Source organism: Lytechinus variegatus, chromosome 15 (assembly GCF_018143015.1).
Source record: "Lytechinus variegatus isolate NC3 chromosome 15, Lvar_3.0, whole genome shotgun sequence".
In the NCBI taxonomy this organism is placed as follows: domain Eukaryota; kingdom Metazoa; phylum Echinodermata; class Echinoidea; order Temnopleuroida; family Toxopneustidae; genus Lytechinus; species Lytechinus variegatus.
Genome location: NC_054754.1, coordinates 968067 through 989006, shown reverse-complemented (window position 1 = coordinate 989006; position 20940 = coordinate 968067). Strand labels below are relative to the sequence as shown.

Genomic DNA, 20940 nt, shown 5'->3' with positions numbered 1-20940 from the left:
GAGAGCGAACAGATTGCTTGAAATGCTGACTGAGTCAAAGCACAAGGGACAGATTATTAACTCAAGCGAGCGCACCAACAAGCAATCGTCCAAAACGTGAAGTCTGACTATTAATAAAGACCAAATAGTGGTTTATTCATCTAGCTGACGATAATCCATCCAATATTCCATCAGAAATGAATTTTTCATAGCAATTGTTGTTTGATTGGAAGTTTAGTGCGCAGTTAACGATTTTTATACCCAGTACAAAAACGAAAGGGGGAAAATTAAGATAATTATTGCTGCTGATTTGGAAGGAAAATGAACAAGAAATGCATAGTGACTGCAACGCACATTCTCCTCTTCTTACGATGTTTAACCTTCGTTAAGCCACTTCCTATCCTATCTGAGGAACCTGATTATGACACCGTCCACGACTACCATTATGAGACGAGCTTCGTGACACCTGATGACGACATCGACGAACTCGCCCATCTAAGATGGTCCGTCAATTATACGACGTCGTTGCTACGTTACATGCTCAGCGTACCGTTGTTCGACGATGACACTGCAGATGATACAGAGAGCAAGGGTGACAATTTTCCCGCCCTTTCTCATGCAGGCCGTGAATGGTTGGCTGTGGGAATGTCACCCTACGGTGCATATACTGATGCTGATATGGTGACGTTTATTAGGGGATCAAATGACGTAATTACTATTTTGGTAAGTCGTCCCCACGATATATTGTCTAAAAGTTTCTTTTCTGAATAATTTACATAATAGGTTCGTGTATCATCTAGAAAATGTTGCGATATTTTGTATGAAAACTTGATATGTAATTTGTATGTTTGTCAAATTGATCACCATCTATCTATCTTTCTATCTATCTATTTATCTATCTATCAATCCATCCATCCATCTTTCCATCTATCTATCTGTCTATTTATCTATCTATCCTTCCATCCATCTATCCACCTATCTATCTATCTATCAATCCATCTATCTATCTATCTATCTATCTGTCTGTCTATTCTATCTGGGGCCCGTTGCAGAAAGAGTTGCAATCAATCGTAACTCGAAAAATCATGCGCAACTTGATTTTTAACCAATCAACAGCGCGCATTTGGGACTTGCGAATGATTTTTTGACTTGCGTTTAAACGCAACTCTTTCTGCAACGGACCCCAGGAGATTAAATTATTCCGGTCAAACTGGTCATAAACATGCACTACCGTCGTACTCCTCACAATGATCATCAGCATAGAGCAGGGGTTTCTGATTCCGATGACCCGGGTTCTATTCCCAAGTGGTGCGCTATATAGTGCCCTTTGGCAAGACATTTTTCCTCATTACCATGTCCCTCGGAGAGGACCTTAAGCCGTTAGTCCCCTGGTTGCTTGCTTACAGGCATTCGTGCTTTCTTAGCAGTCAGGTAAAACACCTCGGTATAACCTCAGTGTAACATAACATATATCTTCACCACTCTCATGACATACCAACCCCAACGGTGATATGACATTTGCTCCTTAGACGTTAGGGTTGCAATAGGGTCTTATGTTAGGGGTTAGGTTTAGAGTAAAGTACAGCTAGTGTTAAACCCAGGGTTGAAGTTGAAGTCATTCGATTAATATTTAGAGCGAAGCAATTGTCGCCAGAGCAATATCTTGGAACCATTGCAAAACAAAACCTCCACCACCACCACAACAACAGCATCAACAAAACATTTTCTACAATTATACACCCACCGCCACTACCACCCACCAATGCCACCATGGCACACCAATGCCACTATCACATCAATACCACCATCACGCCAATAACACCATCACACCAATATCCCCATCACACCAATAACAACATCACACCAATAACACCAGCATACCAATATCACCATCACACCAATAAGACCATCACACCAATATCACCATCACACCAATACTACCAGCATACCAATATCACCATCACACCAATAACATCATCACATCAATAACACCATCATACCAATATCACCATCACACCAATATCACAATCACACCAATAACACCATCATACCAATATCACCATCACACCAATATCACCATCACACCAATACCACCATCACACCAATATCACCAGCATACCACACACATCATACCAATATCACCATCACACCAATATCACCATCACACCAATACCACCATCACACCAATATCACCATCATACCAATATCACCATCACACCAATAACACCATCACACCAATATCACCATCATACCAATATCACCATCACACCAATAACACCATCACACCAATATCAATAACACCATCATACCAATATCACCATCATACCAATAACACCATCACACCAATAACACCATCATACCAATATCACCATCATACCAATAACACCATCACACCAATAACACCATCATACCAATATCACCATCATACCAATATCACCATCACACCAATAACACCATCATACCAATATCACCATCATACCAATAACACAATCACACCAATAACACCATCATACCAATATCACCATCACACCAATACCACCATCACACCAATAACACAATCACACCAATATCACCATCATACCAATATCACCATCACACCAATACCACCATCACACCAATATCACCAGCATACCACACACATCATACCAATATCACCATCACACCAATATCACCATCACACCAATACCACCATCACACCAATATCACCATCATACCAATAACACCATCATACCAATATCACCATCATACCAATAACACCATCACACCAATAACACCATCATACCAATATCACCATCATACCAATAACACCATCACACCAATATCACAATCACACCACTATCACAATCACTTTCCCTTTATGGTCACTTTGATGCCGCAATGATAAAATATGTTGCATACTTCTTGTAGATTGTATAGACATCAGATTCCTGCCTAGCTAACTACATACAGACTTACAGGCAAATTACAAAACAAAGCATGCTCTTGTAATTACTTTACGCTGCTTCTGGTCTGACAGACACAATGCTCACTTTTACAGGGGACAGCAAAATCAAATGTTGCAATATTTCGTGAAATTTGATATGAATTTACTCGACTGGCCGCATTTGGCCGCAGTTCTGACACATAGCATCACAAATTGATACATTCCGACAAATTAGTCATAATATTTTTAGTGTGGAAGTGAGTGGGCTTTTGTAAAATGTTGATTTTCAAACGTCAAATTATTCGGTTTTATCACACTTTAAAACTGTTGTCAGTCAATATTTCGCCCAATTTAAGGACACATTCATACGCGTTTGATGTATATTTCGTCATGTGTTTAATATCTTTGTACTCAAATAAAAAAATTGAGATATCCCAGTTTTGTTTCCAGCACAAATAATTTTCCCGTTTACCCATGACTGGCGGCATCACAGGTCGCCATCTTAGACTACATTGCACCTGTGTATTCGTTTGAATTTCTTTAGAAATTTGTATCGTTGTCACTCCATTCTTGTTACCTCCATGATCCTACTGAGGACTTGAGAGACACTGACCATTTTAACTTTTTACACCATGCCTTACAAACGATTCAATAAAAACCGACGTTAAACTATAACCAATTTCATCATTACCGCCCAAATAATTCCCCTCAGGGCCCTCATCACAGACGAAAGATAACAGCCAGACAGCCACTCAGACAATTTCATTGTAAACATGATCTAGATATTTTTATCGACACGTCCATTGACGGAGATCATGTAATCAACCTTTCCGTAATTACAACTTCACGCAGTCATTAATAATTGTTAACATAATTGCTTCATAAAATTAATTTGTTTTTATCTTGTTAAACTGGGGCGGTGTATATTTATAGTGTGATGACTAAAAAACACCGCTTTCCAATAAATTAGAAATCAATTTTGTTTAACAAGGTCTTCGGACATTGTATTGTGTTGACTGCGTTAAAAAAATACAATAGATGTTGTCACCGGGGCGTTGCTAGGCCTAGGAGAGGGGTACAGTGGATGCCCTTGATAACCGATGGATATTGGTCCCGATTACCAAATGCGGGAAGCACGTTTTCCAGTAAGGTTAGAATGGGCAAAATTTTAATTACACTGTATGAATAAAAATGCCCAATGTTGGTAGGTCCATGGTTGGACACATCATGCAGTATATTTTTACCCAATATCTTTAGAGTGTATATTGATTATATATATACATACACACACACACACACACACCCACGCACACACACACACACAAATATTATATATATATATATAATATATATATATATATATATTATGTATATATATATAAGTAACAAAATATGCTGAAGTTAAAAGGTAATGCTTTCAATGCCAATATAGTTTTTATTTACTCGAATTTTCGACGGACCTCCGTCTTCTTCAGGAGTATATACAATGTGTGGAGTATATACAATGTGTATATACATATATATATATATATATATATATATATATATATATATATATATATATATATATATATATATAGATATATATATATATATATATATATATATAACGACTTAAAATCCCATGTTCATGACAGTTTATAAAAAAAAATTGGCTCGCGATTAGCGCTCGCATTTAATTTTCAAAAATGTATTAACCCATGGATCCTATTCATAATTACAAAAATGCTTAGAATGTCCAGTTTTCAGGCCTTAATAAAAAAAGGCTTTTTAGATTAATATATAAGATAATAACATTTCCATAATTTCCTAATACCGTAATTAACTTGCCCCCTTTTTCAGAATGGAATATTGACAAGTTTCATTTCGTGCTTAGGAAGAAGAATCGAAAAACAGTCATCATTTCATATGATTACAATATGTCCTTTTATAGAATGTTACGGTCCTAGGTCAGAATAATAACAATATTATGTAACAAAACGCGTTGTTTAGTTTTGTTACTTGTTCTATTAATGATTACAAAAAGTGCTTAGATTACCTATTTTTAGGTGAAATTTCGAGAAATAAAACGCTTCGCGCTCGCACCATCTAAATCGGGCTTATGAGATTATCATATAATACGCTGTTTTATCAGAATAAAGCTAAGAAGTAAGGTTTTTTTATTATTTATATCCCATATATTTTGGGTTACTTTGTGCATTTTAATGCTTTATCTCCCTTGTCAAAGACTTATTACACAACTTTCGATAGTTGAAATTCCAGTCATAATATTTTGCCTGCTATTGATGCACTTGTACGGTTATACATTCACTATGCTTTCATTGTTCTTTATTGTTATGTATTCTTCCTAAAAGAAATTGGCCTATTACTTCGATTTTGTATATTATATCTGCTACTTGTTTATTCTTTTTTCATGTAACTTTTTTATTTTTTGCCAATCAGACAAATTGTTTGTAAATTTTGTGATTTGATAATGATTTCCTAATAAAACATATAATTATTAAAAAAAAGAATAAAGCTAAGAAGTGACTGTTAGGACTACCCCTTCAAAGAAACAAGCACAAATCAACTTTGAGCGGCTGGTCGGGGGAAAATATGGGTAAAAATATTTTTCGTCCTCCCCCTTGGCAAAAGCTGGATCCGCCCCTGCACCAATAATGTGAGTGTGAAGATCGACTTAAAAATCTTTTTCTATTTCCACCTCAAAACTGGATGTTCTAGGCCTACAAAGGCAATTTTTGTAACCATGAATAGGATGGGTATCTAACTTAAAAAAAATGATGCGAGTGTAAATCGCTAGCTGAATTTTTTTATATTCCGACGTGAAAAACTGGATAGTTTAAGCACTTATTTAATAAAGAACAAGATGTGTGTCTCAATAAACCCTTTTTTTAATTCTGCGAATAATCATTTTTTTAATCTCCAACATGAAAAATGATATTCTAAACAATTTTATTCTAAACGTAGGGATATGTCCAGTGGCGTAACAGGGGGGGGGGGCAGGCTGCCCGGCGGATTTCACCGGGAAAAAAAGTGGAAAAGGGAGGGAGAAAGAAAGGGAAAGGGGAAAAGAGGAAATGAGGAAAATGAACGAAAGAAGAACATGTGAAAAATATAAAAGTCATTCCGAAATAGGCCTCCTGGTACATAAGCAGGATTAGTAAGAAAGGGAAATAAATTAAAAATGACAAAATAGCAAACAAAAGCGGGAAATTGAGGTAGAATGGAATGAGCCAAGTGCTAATCTAGATAACGAAGAAAAGGGACAAAAAAAAGAATTTAATAACACTACCGGGCTGCCGAGAATTGAAATTAAGGAGCGGTAAGAAAGCCTGGACTGCAAATAACCAATTGCGTACCGTTGGTCACGGCATTGCGGGGGGGGGGCACCAGCAAAAAAGAAATCCCGTTGCAAATGGGGTGTACGATACGTGCGTACACCTCGCAAAACCATCGACGTGCAAGTTAGCTCTTATGTGAGAGCCCTTGTCTGTTGTACACCCCTGTAATATTTTCGTGCACCCACCAGTCTTGCTAATAGATCTATATGGTATAGATTAAGTTGATTTGTAATCGAAGATTACTCGAAATAACAATGCACTAACGCATTTCACTTTACCTTAGTGAAATCATTTTATATTTCGTTTAATATTTATGTGATGATAATTGTTCCAAAAACACATTTGATTACGTATACATTTGTAGAAACAATAAATAGAGCTATAGTTGAACCACAACTATAAAGCACGAGTCAAAAAAAGAATCGGGTCATATCTCTAGAGAACTCAATCGCTCTCAGTGCTTCTCGCTGGCATAGCGGGAAGAATCTTGCACAGATAGAACGAGTTGAGTTCGAGTCCCAACCAAGATAACTGAAATAATCGATACTGTAAGTGAATTGACCGAAAGTCTCGACAATCTTTTTTTTTTATTTTGGGTGGGGGTACAATATGCCCCCTACGTGTACACCCTCTGAGGTGCAGATGGGCACCCAATATAGGGGTCACACTGTACACCCCTATTCGGGGTGTACGAGTGCACCGCTAGGGGAACTCTTATTGGGACAAGTATGTGCACCCCTATAGGGGTGTAAAATTGAACCCGAATTTCTTAGTGTGTATACTGACCTAATTATTATAGAGACATTTTAAGGACATTGCCATTAAACGGATGTGTATCTCACTGATCAATTTCAAATTTATTTTTTTCACAAAGAATGCGAGCTGAAAAGTTTTATTCAGACCTTGAAAGAGACATTGCAAGCCAATTTTTGTAATCATGATACGTACCTGCCTCGATAAACTATTTGTTTTTGTTTTTTATAATTTCCGTATTTCATCTGTTGTTTAAAATGTTCACTTATTAATTGTATATATATATATATATATATATATATATATATATATATGTGACAGACTTTTGTAATAAATGTACATGAATATGGTTTACAATTGCTCAATTATATATTTTTATGATTTTTTGTGAATCTACGCGCAAAATTATTAAAAAGAATTCTGTTCACAGTGAAGTACAGACGACAACAAAAAACTCTGTAAAGAACGAAGTGCTAGCTTAGCACTTACAGTGCTTGTATAGTGACTGCACTAGGAGTGCTGATTTTCTATTTCAAATTTAAACTAGAAAATCAGCACTCGTAGTGCAGTCATTAATAATGACTCATTATACAAGCACCGTACGTGCTAAATATAAGCACTTAATTTCTTACAGTAAACAAGGAAAGAAAATGCAAGAGAGAAGGGTGAAAATGCTATCATTTTCTGAATATTGTAAGCAAAAATCTGTCATAAAATTTATGATTGTGGGAGAGCGGAAATACACTCATTTATTTCTTTCAATATTATATACAAGTAAAAACATACAAATATCATACATTATTTTGAACATAAATATACAAATATAATCATGAAACATTGAGATAAAAAAAAATAATGAAAGAAAAAGGTATCCCAAAAAGCCTCAAAGGCTTGAAAAAGGGAAACCAAGAATAAAACATAAGAATGTTTATAGAAAATAGCTAACAAATAGAACAACGGATTGTGTCGCCCCAACAATTTGATTTCTGTAATAAAAATGTCAGTTTTTTTGCTCGCTCGCAACTTTTTTTTATAAATTCGATACGCCATATCTGGCCCCCTCAAAATCTTTGCCTCATTACACCAGTGCCTCTTCGTATCATGATTATGACCTGGAATTTTTTTGCTCTTGGCCCCCCCCCCTTTCTGGCCACCGACCTCTGTTACGCCCCTGGGTATGTCGTGGCCAAATTCTTGTAAGAATTTAGATTTAGCGCTGTTGGGGAGCGTCCACGTGAGAAACTTTGCGTCTTTAGAATTCAAAATAAGGCCATTTTAATCCACACATTAACAGTGGCATTAAACATTTGATGATTTTATATAAAATCTGTCTTGAAAAGGGTGTGTGTGTGTGTCAGGTGACTGTACATGCCACCCCATGGCTGAAAATATGGGGAGGTACACTTTAAAAAGTGAAGTGCTAATTAAGCACTAGTGCTAATTTAGTGTATATACCTCATCCCTCCAGGATTTACGCATGTTGTAGGGGTATTAAACTATCTACATCTCTAAAAAAAAATTCTCTTTCATTTCTTTCGTTTTTCCATTATATTCTTCTTGTTTGTTTTTTCCCCTCCTATTTTTAACGAGTTTAAAAATCCTAGGGGACCCTATACCCACTTGGCACCCCATCCCCAATGTAACCTCATTGTTTTTTTTTCTCACAGAACAAAGGGTAGAGTAATTATTTTATTCGATCTTATACTTCAAAGCTCCTCTTCTTCCGTCTTTTTTTCTTCCATTCTTTTCATATCTCATGTGCCCTTATTCGAATCCAGGATGATTATTTGTCCCCACTAAATACTCTTTTAACAAGGACTGGCTACAATTGTTGGTGATAATACATCTGGCCAAAATAAATTACAAAAATGAGATGATAATTGTGAATTAAAATGCAGCAGAATGAGGGTTGACCCTCTTGTTGCACATTATCATATTTACATGTTCCAACATAATTGCTATTTTAACCAATCCTTCCTAAGATTGTAAGAATACACAGTAGTGATGTTTGCCCCCACACCAATATCAAATAAATAATAATAACATAACAGATATGGATACCTCAATATCTTCATTCAACGCTAATTTTATTTTCCACAGGTCAATAGTCATATATTTATGACCGTTGTCATGTCGTGTGGTCGGTGTTTGTCCTCAATTTTACCTTCCTGCATGAATTTATGTCTAAAGATCATATTTTGTGAGAAAAAAATATCTAAAAGAAGGAGAAAAAAATATCTAAAAGAAGGAGAAAAAAAATCCACAGATTCGATAAAAGCGCTTTGTAACTTTTAAAAAAGCGCTGAAGAAGAAGTTATTATTTTAATGATTTTCAGGAAAACGCCGTTTCTAATATGAAGGATCATTTATTTTGTATCAGAATTATATTCATTTTATCTTTAAATCTTTATGGGGTGAGGATTGTAAAGAGTTAATATTTTTTTAGTTTACGGTTCAAAAAATTATTATCAATGTCAATCGTCCGCCATTTTTAATACGATTTGCGAAGCTTTAAAAAGCCCCCAAACACTTTTTTTTCAACTTTGAACAAGGCGAAGGGTTGGGACATGGATCGAAGCCCCTCGATCCGGGGCCCCTATCCCCTTTATGACGCTTATAAATGACATACATGTGCATGTAAGTGACTTTTCCTCTCACTATTACCCGGAAATTGGCCCACGGTATACCACTTTCTTAAATACTTCCCACGCACACACATGAAATGATATACTATAGTACAATATGTTTCAAAATGCTCCAAGCAAGACGCCATTTGTGCGAGTCAGCCCGAAGCAAAGTTGAGATTCAAACTCAATTCCCCGAAGATTTCTTAAACTTTTATTAAGTGATGGAAAAAAACAAGAGCATTCGTTTGACCTCTGTTTTCTCCTATTGATTTTTATCGAGCTGCTCTTTTCGGACCTAATTTCATAATACTCAAACGTCAATATTTCTTCATGTTTATTAAACTATCCTACTTTTTTTCTAACGTTTGACATGCCTAGTAAATGGATGAGAATATGTACGTCGGGTATATTTTTAGTCCTGGCAATTAAAAGAAAATTCTCACTGGAAATAAGAATGAAATTGAAAACGTAATATTAATGCCTAAGTATCTATAGGGGAAAGACTATAAAAAGGCAAAGAGGAAGTAAAGTGCCCCATGACAAACGGGAGGAGAGACAAGGAAGGGAATAGAAGAAAAGTATTTTGAAAAATAAATATATAAAAAAAGGCCTGGTCGTGTTAACTTCACAAATTTATTGGGGAAAAAGATGACGTCAACTTTAGGCATGTTAGGTGGTGTTTTCCCCTCCCAATCCCTCATATTATTACCCCTAGCCCTAAACTTTAATATTGTAGGTATTTTTTTAATGAAATGTTATAGGACACGTATACAGATGAATATGGAGTGCTAACCGTGGACGACAAACAAGATTACAAGCTATGGAACGCTTGGATAAGGCAACCGTCAAGCAATGAAGATGACGACAGCGATGATGTGAAGAGAAAATGGCTGGTAATTGAGTACGGGAGAAAGATCGATACTTGTGATGATAAAGACTACTTAGTTGAGGTAAGTTAGTTTGGTTGTCTGTTATGAATACCTTCAATGGCACTAGGGGTAGGGGCAGACTGCAACTTTCTTTATTTCAAAAGGGAGATGATATATAATAAAACAAAAGAAAGAAAAGTATCAAGAAGAGAGAGCTCTATTTCACACTAATTCAATGGAACAAAAAAAATGGGTTACATTCCCCTTTCAAAATACACAGACTGCGCCACTAACATTAGGTTTGTAAAATCTTGGAACGAATCTTCAATATACCCCCCCCCAAAAAAAAAATATAAATAAATAAATAAATAAATAGATAAATAATAGAAAGTGAATAAATGAATAAATGATAAAATTGAATTTAAAAAAGCGCAGAACATTGTATATTTCATCAAAACGAAGTTAGCTTCTGAATATAATTATAGGCCCGAATTCACAAAGGTAGACTCAAGTTATATCCGGGTATAAAACGCGACGTCATTTTAATCCATGGACTACAGTTAGCACCGGGGTATAACTCATCCGTGGGTTAAATTTAACCCCGGTGCTAAAGTAAGTCCGTGGATTATAGTTCGTCCACCGTTTGTGAATTCGAACCATAGTGTGATGGGAGCTAGTCAAACTTTTTATCACGATTATAATGAAATGAAGAAAGCGGTTTAAAGGCCATACCCTGCTAAAATAAGACATAAGCAAAACAAGCAAACATTATTACATATAATAGTACTTTAACTAAATCAATACATATATCGTCACTTAATTCACTTTGTTTAGACACAAATCTCCTCTTAATGTAGAAATTGAATAAGCATTATTGATTAAGAAATCATATCGTCTAACCACGAAAGCTAAAACACCTGTTGAAATCGATACGTTGCGCGAGTTAAGCGAAACTAAACATGAGTATATGCGGTATTGATCTGGTTAAACGAGTACTTCAGAGGCCACGATTTGTAAAGAATTTAAAGAACGAAGTCAAGTTCATTGTAATAACAACGTCGATCTACCGCTGCACAGTGGATGTTGGGCCTGCGATCAATAGAACCAAATGAAGTGTTTGTATTTCTATTGCAATTTTGCATTTCGAACATTGAAATGTGGATTTTCTTTTTTTTTCACCCACTTTTTTTCATAGCTAAATCATGTGTAGATATGAAAATTGCAAAAATGTAATATCTGTTGTTGTTGTTTTTTTCTATCAGCACGTATACATCATGACTCACTCGTATGCATTATCTTTCACATTAGTAACCTAAATATAGGAAATTGTTCGATGTTTAAATACCAGTCGACGCACCTTCCCCATAACAACATTCGAAAAAAAAGCTTTCGAAAAAGATCGCGCCCAATTTGACCTCGCTTTCATGTTCAACGAAAATTGCGATGCGAAGCCATCTGCAGTTCGTGATTTCGCCTCTGAAAAGATAAACATTAACAGCACTCCCAGAACCATGTTTATGATCGGCGTTTTGAAACGACGTTTGAAACGCTGATTCTGTCCTCGCAATGGAAGTATGTGCTTCTTTGACTTCTATGTACACTTTTCATGTTTTCATTCTATGTATATCGACAGCTCATCATGATTATGTTACAATGAATAAACCGATGATTCATTTTAATTGTGTGTATACTGAAAGACATAGGGTCAGGGAAATTTACACAAGTCATGTTATAAATCAATTCAACGAATCACTAGATTCACCTCACCTGGGTTGAGTGCAGCACAGTGCTTGCCGAAGGAAATTACGCCATTGCTGGGGGGTTCGAACCATGAACCTCTCTTTCAAATTCTGGACACTGATCCACTGGGCCACAATGTTCCACGTAGAATTCAGTCAATTGATAGACACACTTAAATAAATATAAATGGATAAATAAAATAAATAAATTGGTAAATTATAGGATTTTGGGAACTTTTATTACAACATCGAGATTTCTAAATTTCTAAAAGTGTTCATTCAAAGTCATCTCCAATGTGAGCCGTCGATTTGAAACGTCATTAAGCCTTCCATGTTGAACTTCAGTAGCCATGATGAACAACGTGTAACTCAAGACAAATCGATTTGTAAATGCAGTTCGATGTAAAGTTTCGATAGAAGAAACACCGCAAGGGCCACTGGCCGAATGCAAATATTGAATCGAGTAAGGATAGTAAGGTTGTTCGTTTGCTGGGCTATGTTTAGAGGATCAACAGATGTGTTTAAAATGTTTGTGAGATGGGGTTTTGGTTACCCGCAGGACGGGATATATTTACTGTTATGGATACTTACTTCATATGCCCTTTTCCATTTAGAGGATTAATAAACCTACCAAGGCAGATCCAGGATTCTCACTTTGTAAGAGGGGTGGGGGGATGCTGAACGCAAATAATAATTTCAGCTGTATTTGTTTGTGTGCGGAGGGGGGGGGGTGAAATTTACACTAATTTGGGCCCTTAACGGGCATGATTATTAGTGGTGTTCCTGCTAAAAGTTCATTAAACTTTGTTAGGTGTGCGCACTCTACCCCTAATTTGATCTTATTTTGGTATCTATAGCTCTGTCACTATAATTATTTTATCTATACCTCTGTATATCCTATCGTTATTTCACAGCATTTTTATTGAAGGGGGGGGGGGGCTTTTGCCCGCTTCCCCTTTGTTGCTCAGGACAACCAAAGATGCTCAAACAATTTATTCTAGAGTACTGCGAGTCAAGCGAGTTGCTGAGACTCTCGAATTAAAATTTCTTATCCGGCCTTGCCATTCATCCACCATTTCCTTTTATTCTGTCCTACATTTTGTGTTTCCGCCACGTTAAACATGGGGGGCGGAGATAATGAAGGGCAATATCTTCCGATTAGAGGTGGTATTAAACCAATAGCCCGACTAGAGGTGGAATTAAACCCATATCCCGATTATAGGTGGTATTAGCCCCAAAGCCCGATTAGAGGTGATATTAGCCCCAAAGCCCGATTATAGGTGGTATTAGCCCCATAGAGGTGGAATTAAACCCATAGCCCGATAAGAGGTTGTATTAGCTCCATAGCCCTCTTGGTGTCATCCGGGGTTAGTGGTATGAGGTCTGTTTCATCACAAAAAAGCTCTATTGAATTTCAGCAATGGCGTTAATATTCTCAGCAAGAAATTTATATCCACATTGTGCTTCCCTAAACTCAGGTGAGGTAAATGGGTGCCGAAGAATGCACATGGGGCATCTTAAAATGACAGGTCGTGTTTTTTCCTTACTTAATTTTATCAATTTTTGATGGTATTTTCGGCATATGTACATTAAGAATATAAGGAAGAATCCCGGGGAAGGATAACAATTGAAACTTTTGTGAAGTTGAAAAGAAGTTCATCTTTAATCTTGAGTTCAATTTTAGGGGCGCAAACATAGGGCCACAATTGATATACTATGCATATATTTTTATTCGGGTTGTGATGTCGCCATTAGACTAAACTACCTCAGAAGCCACCATTGGTCTATCACTAACGCCATGTTACCATTTTCACTATTTATGGTACATTAATATTCATTATTTTTAGGGTTCTACTTATAATGCACGTGTCATGAGCAAACCATTTCCTGCAGTTCGAAGCACCTTCGACCCTCGGTCGTGATTCACCCAGTGTCAACCTCAGATCAATTAGATTTTTCATTGATTTTATTTGGTTGATTGTTGGTAACTTTGTGAAACCTTATAGCCTTATAAACCTTAGCCACTTTGCTTTCCAAAAGAATATCAGTGAAAATACGTACACTGTTGATTCTATTAGAATTGTTTAATCTATGAAATTTGACAAAATAGCCGTACTTTCACAATTTCATTACGTGCATTAACAGTTGCAATTTTTTCAAGTATTCAGTGGAAAAATACTATGCTATCTTAATTCCCCCGAACTGCAATATAATGATTAGTAAAGGATAATGCGGAGAAAGGAGATGGAGTCGAAGTTTATCATTATTTTGATAAAATGCCTAGGTAAAACGCCACCTCGGTTACATACCCCATGGAGCTCGCGTTGGGACATTTGCTATGCTGAAAGCTACACAAGTTACCTATTTATTTAACAAACACAAATCATAAATAAAGAAAATAGCTGGAATTGCGTCCATCGAACTTTTCTGCCCTTTACTCGGAGCAATGGTCGATTTACGAAAGATCCAATTTCACATAACCGTGTACCAAGGGATATTAACCGTACAATCAGTCGATCGGCATTTCAGGTGATGCTATCGTTCAGTCGAATATCGACTTGAGGTAGAACGCGGATGGCCGGATATTTGAGAACCGTAATACTGTAATGTCAATCACTCAATCAATCAGAGTCATTGGTTTCAGTGTTTTAATTCTAGGTCTGAATCGAAGCACTATCTCTTTCTTTGTTCCGGTTGCCATTTTCGTTTGCACTCGTGCGTTCATGGGATTTCATTTCATAGGCCCGACTAGTGTTTGGTTTGTATAGCAGTTTTTATTTACTTCGTGCTGTTCTAATAAGTTTGATTGTGTGGAGTTTACCTATATTGTAAAGTTAATTGGAAACACTCACTGCTTCACTCGGAATCTTTACCTTTAACCCCTTTCCTCAAAGTAGAATTAGATCATACCATGTTAGGTCTGTTGGTGATACAGTGTTTTAAATGAAGAAGAAAACTAAGGTAACAATCTTTTGAATAATAATAATAAAAAAATAATCAAACAAAATGATGTTTAACCTAATCCCTCGATACAGTACATTTTTCTTTTGCATTTGTTTTATTATCTTATGATTTATTTATTATTCTCTTTTTATTTTCTTATTTCTTTCACTGATTTCTTATTCTATCATTATTATTATTGGGTGCTGTATTATGCCATGTTAGGTTTAACTGTATATGCCACTGAACTCGATGTCAACCCATGTTTGTATATAATTTGTGTGTAAAAGTATGACATTGTTTTCTTCCCTTCACCCTTCACCTCTTTTTTCATAATTTACTAAAGTCCCCCCCCCCCTTCAGTTTACATTGAAATCAATCAACATAATACATAAACCAATATTTTTGTGTGTTTTTATCATTCTATTTTCTCTTTATATAGCATTATCACCGTAATGATATTTCTGTAATGTGTAGAACCTCGAGTGCAATATCTAATCTTACTTTTATGTTCTAATTATATTTTGTTAATTCGTACAGGTAGGTATATAATTTAATGTATTTCCCCTTTTCTGTTAACTTTGTATGTGTCAGTCTTCGGACTGTTTTACAATGTCTTTTCATAATAAACCGAATTGAATTGAATTGAACTCGATTTTTTTCTTTTTCTTTTCATATTTCTTTGCCTTTCTTCATGGGTTTTACTTCCTTTACATTGCGACAGTTAAAAGATTTCACCGTCATGTCGATCCCATTCATTCAATCATAATTCAATTACAGTTTCTGTGTTCACATGACTCAACCTCCCAAGGCCCCTCCCCTCTACCGTCCCTCCCACTTTCTCGTCTCTCCCCTCCACTATCTCACACATACAACCACACACACGCACCTACACACACACTCCCCTCCCACTGTCATAAATCATTTCCCTAAGTGTATCTATTTCTTTAATACCATCGTACTATATACTGTAGCCCTTACCCCCCCCTCTCTCTCTTCCTCCTTCTCTCTCAACAATAACACAGTTTGGATTTTTTTTTCCCTGCACCATGCATACGTCACAGTCGGTTGTGTCTGATATACCCCCTCACTGGCCTTTAACAATCCCTGGAAAATTGAATTAATCAATCAATACTCCAAATATTTCAGCGTTTTAGCATGTTTAGAAGGTAAACATTAATGTGTCGCCTATAACTGTAGCGTAATGGGCCAACAAAATTTGAGGGGGTCAGATATGGCGGATGAAGAAACAAAGTGTTATTAACACAGATACTTTTCTTTTGGATAGATTTTTACAGTCATAAAAGTAATATGATATTTCACTCTTTATCTTTCCCGTTCTTCTTTTTTGATGGTCATGATACTCATGGTGAAACAAGCCCTCTATCTACACGCTACTGGATCCAAAACCAACTGGTCATGTTGCAGCCACATCATGGAAATCAACTCAATATCGTTTGATGATGCATGGTTATATTAATCTGCTTTTCATTTCGATAGTGTGAGGACACTCAAAGCCTATAGTTACGTCATGTTTTTACAATTATTTTCATTTTAAGGTTTACTCCAAGTTCGAAACAATATAATTTGAACTGATAAAGAAAAAACAGAGAAATACAGCACTAAAAGTTTCATCAAAATCGGACAAGGAATCACAAGGTTATGACATTTCAAAAGTTTTGCATTATTTCTGATGAAACAGTTTTATGTATTTCTTCATGAATATGTAATGAACAAGCTGATAATGTCATATATCCACCTATTCTTTTGTATTTTATTATACAAAATTTTATTTATTCAAAGTTTGACCACCAAGAATGAAAGAAATTTAATTGACAACTGATTATTTAAAGATTATCATGGCTGCAACTTATTTTGTTACAAAGGAAACATCATACTTGCATTTTTGTATGAAAAAATAATTTCAGGCAGTTACATAAGAACAAGGGAAAGTGGAAACTTGACATCCACAGCAAACGTAATGAATATTCATGAGGAAGTGCATTTAACTGTTTTCACAAAATATTGATAAACTTTGAAATTCAGTATCTTAGTTATTTGTATTCAGATTCTGACTAAATTTTTAGCGTTTTGATTGTGGGACCGTTTGTTATAGCCAAACTGGGCATGCGTATGCCTTTTAGGCGAACAAGTCTGATATTTGCAGGAAGTATGCGATTCGATGCGTGAAGTACTATTAGTCGTTAAAAATTCTGATCCCCAAATCGTGCAAGTGTCATAGCAGCATAATACAAGGCAGATACTTGCACGACGTTTGATCACGATTTTGTCGTGGCAAGTCATGCCATTATGGGGCACGAACCGGGAGGCTCCCGCACTGTTCACGACTAGTTCACGAATGTGTGCCAAGCAGTGTCCACAATGAAACGAACTGTCACGACGAGTTCACGCATAGTTTGTGCATAGTTTACGTACTTCCCGCATTATCACAAGTTTACGCAATCAGACTGTATCGTGCCGACTTGGGCACGCCACATCAAAATGGGGCCTCCCCACCCCTAGTCATTTTTTTATTGGCTGTGGAAGGGACAACATGCTGAATCATTGCAGGGAAGAGAAGATGCCTGCTTTAGCCATTTGTTGAAGAGCAACAGAAAAGGTTGTAAGAGGCAACCCCATCTCGAAGAAATCCACAAAGGAAAGTGTGGGTCAGGGAATGAATTACCAGAAGGCCATAATTTGGACAGTATGACAGTCTACTGACCTGTTTCAAAGACATGGTTGAGAAGTTTACCCCTGAAAAGAAATAATAAAGAGAAAAAGAATCTTTAGAAAAATGCGAAAAAAAGAAAAGGAAAAGAAAAGGGGGAAGAGAAATGAAAACAAACAATAAAAGAAAAGAAACCCCCTTCTTTCAAAACAAAATGAAAAGAAAGCATCAATGCGTGAAGTACACGTGCCCGTGCCGGTGGGAAGGCACGGTCACGCTGCGACGCGCACCAATTCGGGAACATGTCCTGACCTACTCGTGATCTCGACGTGAGCCTTTGTGAACCATTCGTGGTAGTTCGTGACAGTCGCGGCAGGGCGCGCACTGCCACTCACTAGCACGCATCCTCCCTCATCGTCCCGACGAGTTCACAAACAGTTTGTGAATAGTTCATGACCCGGTCGCTAAATTTTATGGTGACCAAAATTTGCAACATTTCAAAATTTTCGTCCCGACATGGCACCCCATCACAACGGATTTACGCACACTTCACGCCAGTCTACGTTTGCGCACTAACACGACTCGTGACACGGAATCGTGCAAGTGTCAGCCTAGATTAATAAATCACCTTGTCTCACTCATCCCCCGTCTATTACCCTTGTGTTGCCACTATTCCAATTTAAGACAGTTTGACAATGAGTCATGTTCAACCCTACCATCCGCAGCGCAATGTCACGTGACCCTGTCAACCATTACCATCGGTGAAAAGCTTTTCAATCGATTCCCACCTCGTTTATCAGTTCGACGTGAACTTGTTCCTGAAATGAGAATCAAGCCGTCGATGTCATGCCTAAGGCGGTCATCATTCAACAATAAGTTAATCATATCTGTTGTCTGTAGCACCACGTTGCTTTGAGCTATAACTTCAATAAACTCATTATCCATTAATTACTTAGATTTTGCTTCCAGTTGTAACAAAAAATGAAATATTTGGTGATGATAATTGTGCATAAATCATGTTACCACGAAACTGGTTTGACAATGCTTACAATTAGTGTATGCTTAGAAAATAATGAGGCTTTTGTAAATCTTCATTTATGGTCCTAATGAATTATTAAAATACTGGTATGCCTTTACCTTTTTACAGGGTTTTGTGAGATACACTGCAGTTACATTCATTTCGAATATGTATATGATAAAAAGCTTAGACTGTTTATAGAGTACAATTACATCGAGTCGGTTCTATTTAAAAATATAAACAGGTTATTTATCTATATATCTATTCAACTATTAATTGATTCATTTATTCGTTCATTTATTTATTTACTTTTATGCATTAAACTTATTTATTTACCCGTTAAATTCATTCAATTATGCATTTACTAATTTTCTAGTAATTAATTTATTGAATTCAATATTTGTTCATTAATAGATTAATTCTTTCACTTAAGGTACTGATTAAGTTCATTCAATGAATTCATTTATTTTATTCATTTATTATTAAATTGATTTTATCAATTAAGTTTTCATTTATCAACCAATCAGCCAAATATACCAATCAGCTATTCAGTCAGTGTGATTAGCTCAATTGGATTAGCCAGCGCCTGTAAATATTTTTAATTTAACAGAAATATGGCACAATATAAATGCTGTGGATCATCATTATCAACGATCAGTTATATTCAGTTTATTAGTACACCCCAAATCATATATATATATTTAATTTCAGAGGGGTACGACTCATCTGCTCTTTCTGCGCGGTCCTGGATCCTGGCCTCTAAACGATACAGTGGAGTCCTCTGTTACACCCCTCCATAACTCGTTAAGAAGGGTAACACTACTTAAACCAGATCGACCCATTCCACGTTTTCCATCTGATACCAAAATTATTGAGGTTACCGTTGATGACGTAAGTACTAAACATTCCAATAATATTTGCTTATCAGTTATGTCAACATATGAATGAATATATTAATGAATTAGAAATCAGGAGTGTCTTTCTCTTTCTTATACTCAGTTTCATTTTGTTTAATATACTGTATTTAAATTGTCTTACAGACCAATGGTAAGTTATATAACAATAAATCTACCACAATAACACCTTGATCAATAACAGTCTATGTATGTATGTATCTATGTATGTATGTATGTATGTATGTATGTATCTATCTATCTATCAATTTATCTGTCTATCTGTCTATCTGTCTGTCTATCCATCCATCCATCTATCTATCTATATGCCTGTGTGCCTGTCTATCCATCTATCTGTCTGTATGTCTTTCTTTCTAACTATCTATCCATCCTTCCCTATGTCTATCTATCCATCTATCTATCTACCTATCTATCTTTCTTTCTGTCTGTATGTCTGCCTATCTATCTAGCTATCCATCCATCCATCTATCTATCTCTCTGTCTGTATATCTATCTCTGTCTTTCTTTCTTTCTTTATTTCTATCTATCTATCTATCTATCTGTCTGTCTGTCTGTCTGTCTATCTATTTATCTGTCTGTCTGTCTATCTATCTATCTATCTTTCTATCTGTCTATCCATCTATCTATCTACCCATCTGTCTATCCATCTATCTATCTATCTATCTATCTGTCTGTCTGTATATCTATCTATCTATCTATCTATCTATCTGTCTGTCTGTATATCTATCTATCTATCTATCCGTCTGTCTATCCATCTATCTATCTATCTGTCTACATGTCTGTCTGTCTGTCTGTCTGTCTATCTATCTATCTATCTATTTATCTAACTATCTATCTATTTATCTATCGATATATCTATCTGGCTGTCTGTCTGCCTGTCTATCTGTATCCTGTATTTGTATTCTGAAGTCAGGTTTTACTTAGACTACAGTCTAACTCTGTGCTAATATTATGGGGAGCAACAAATTCAAAAATTCTGTTTATATTGTATGTTTCTAATATTTACTAATTCGTTTCTCTTTGCTTTCATAATGAAGAAAAATACTTCAGTTATCATTCCCAGACAATTATCAACAATGTGAGTGTCAATTTAGATAATAGAGTGGATTTGTACTGTTACGGGTCTGTTCCCAAACTGGCTTTCCACAACTTAAAACCAGGGTTTA

The 20940-nt window shown here is 36.1% G+C and overlaps 1 protein-coding gene across 2 annotated transcripts in view; it reads left to right on the top strand.

Moving 5' to 3' along the window:
- Positions 1-20940, top strand: part of LOC121429212 (dopamine beta-hydroxylase-like) — a 40539-nt gene continuing 19599 nt past the window's right edge. For both annotated transcript variants that reach the window (XM_041626172.1, XM_041626171.1), the window contains exons 1-3: positions 1-702; positions 10385-10573; positions 19572-19751. In XM_041626172.1, coding sequence (XP_041482106.1) covers positions 301-702; positions 10385-10573; positions 19572-19751 — 771 coding nt within the window. In that variant the 5' untranslated portion in view covers positions 1-300. The remainder of the gene's footprint in view (positions 703-10384; positions 10574-19571; positions 19752-20940) is intronic.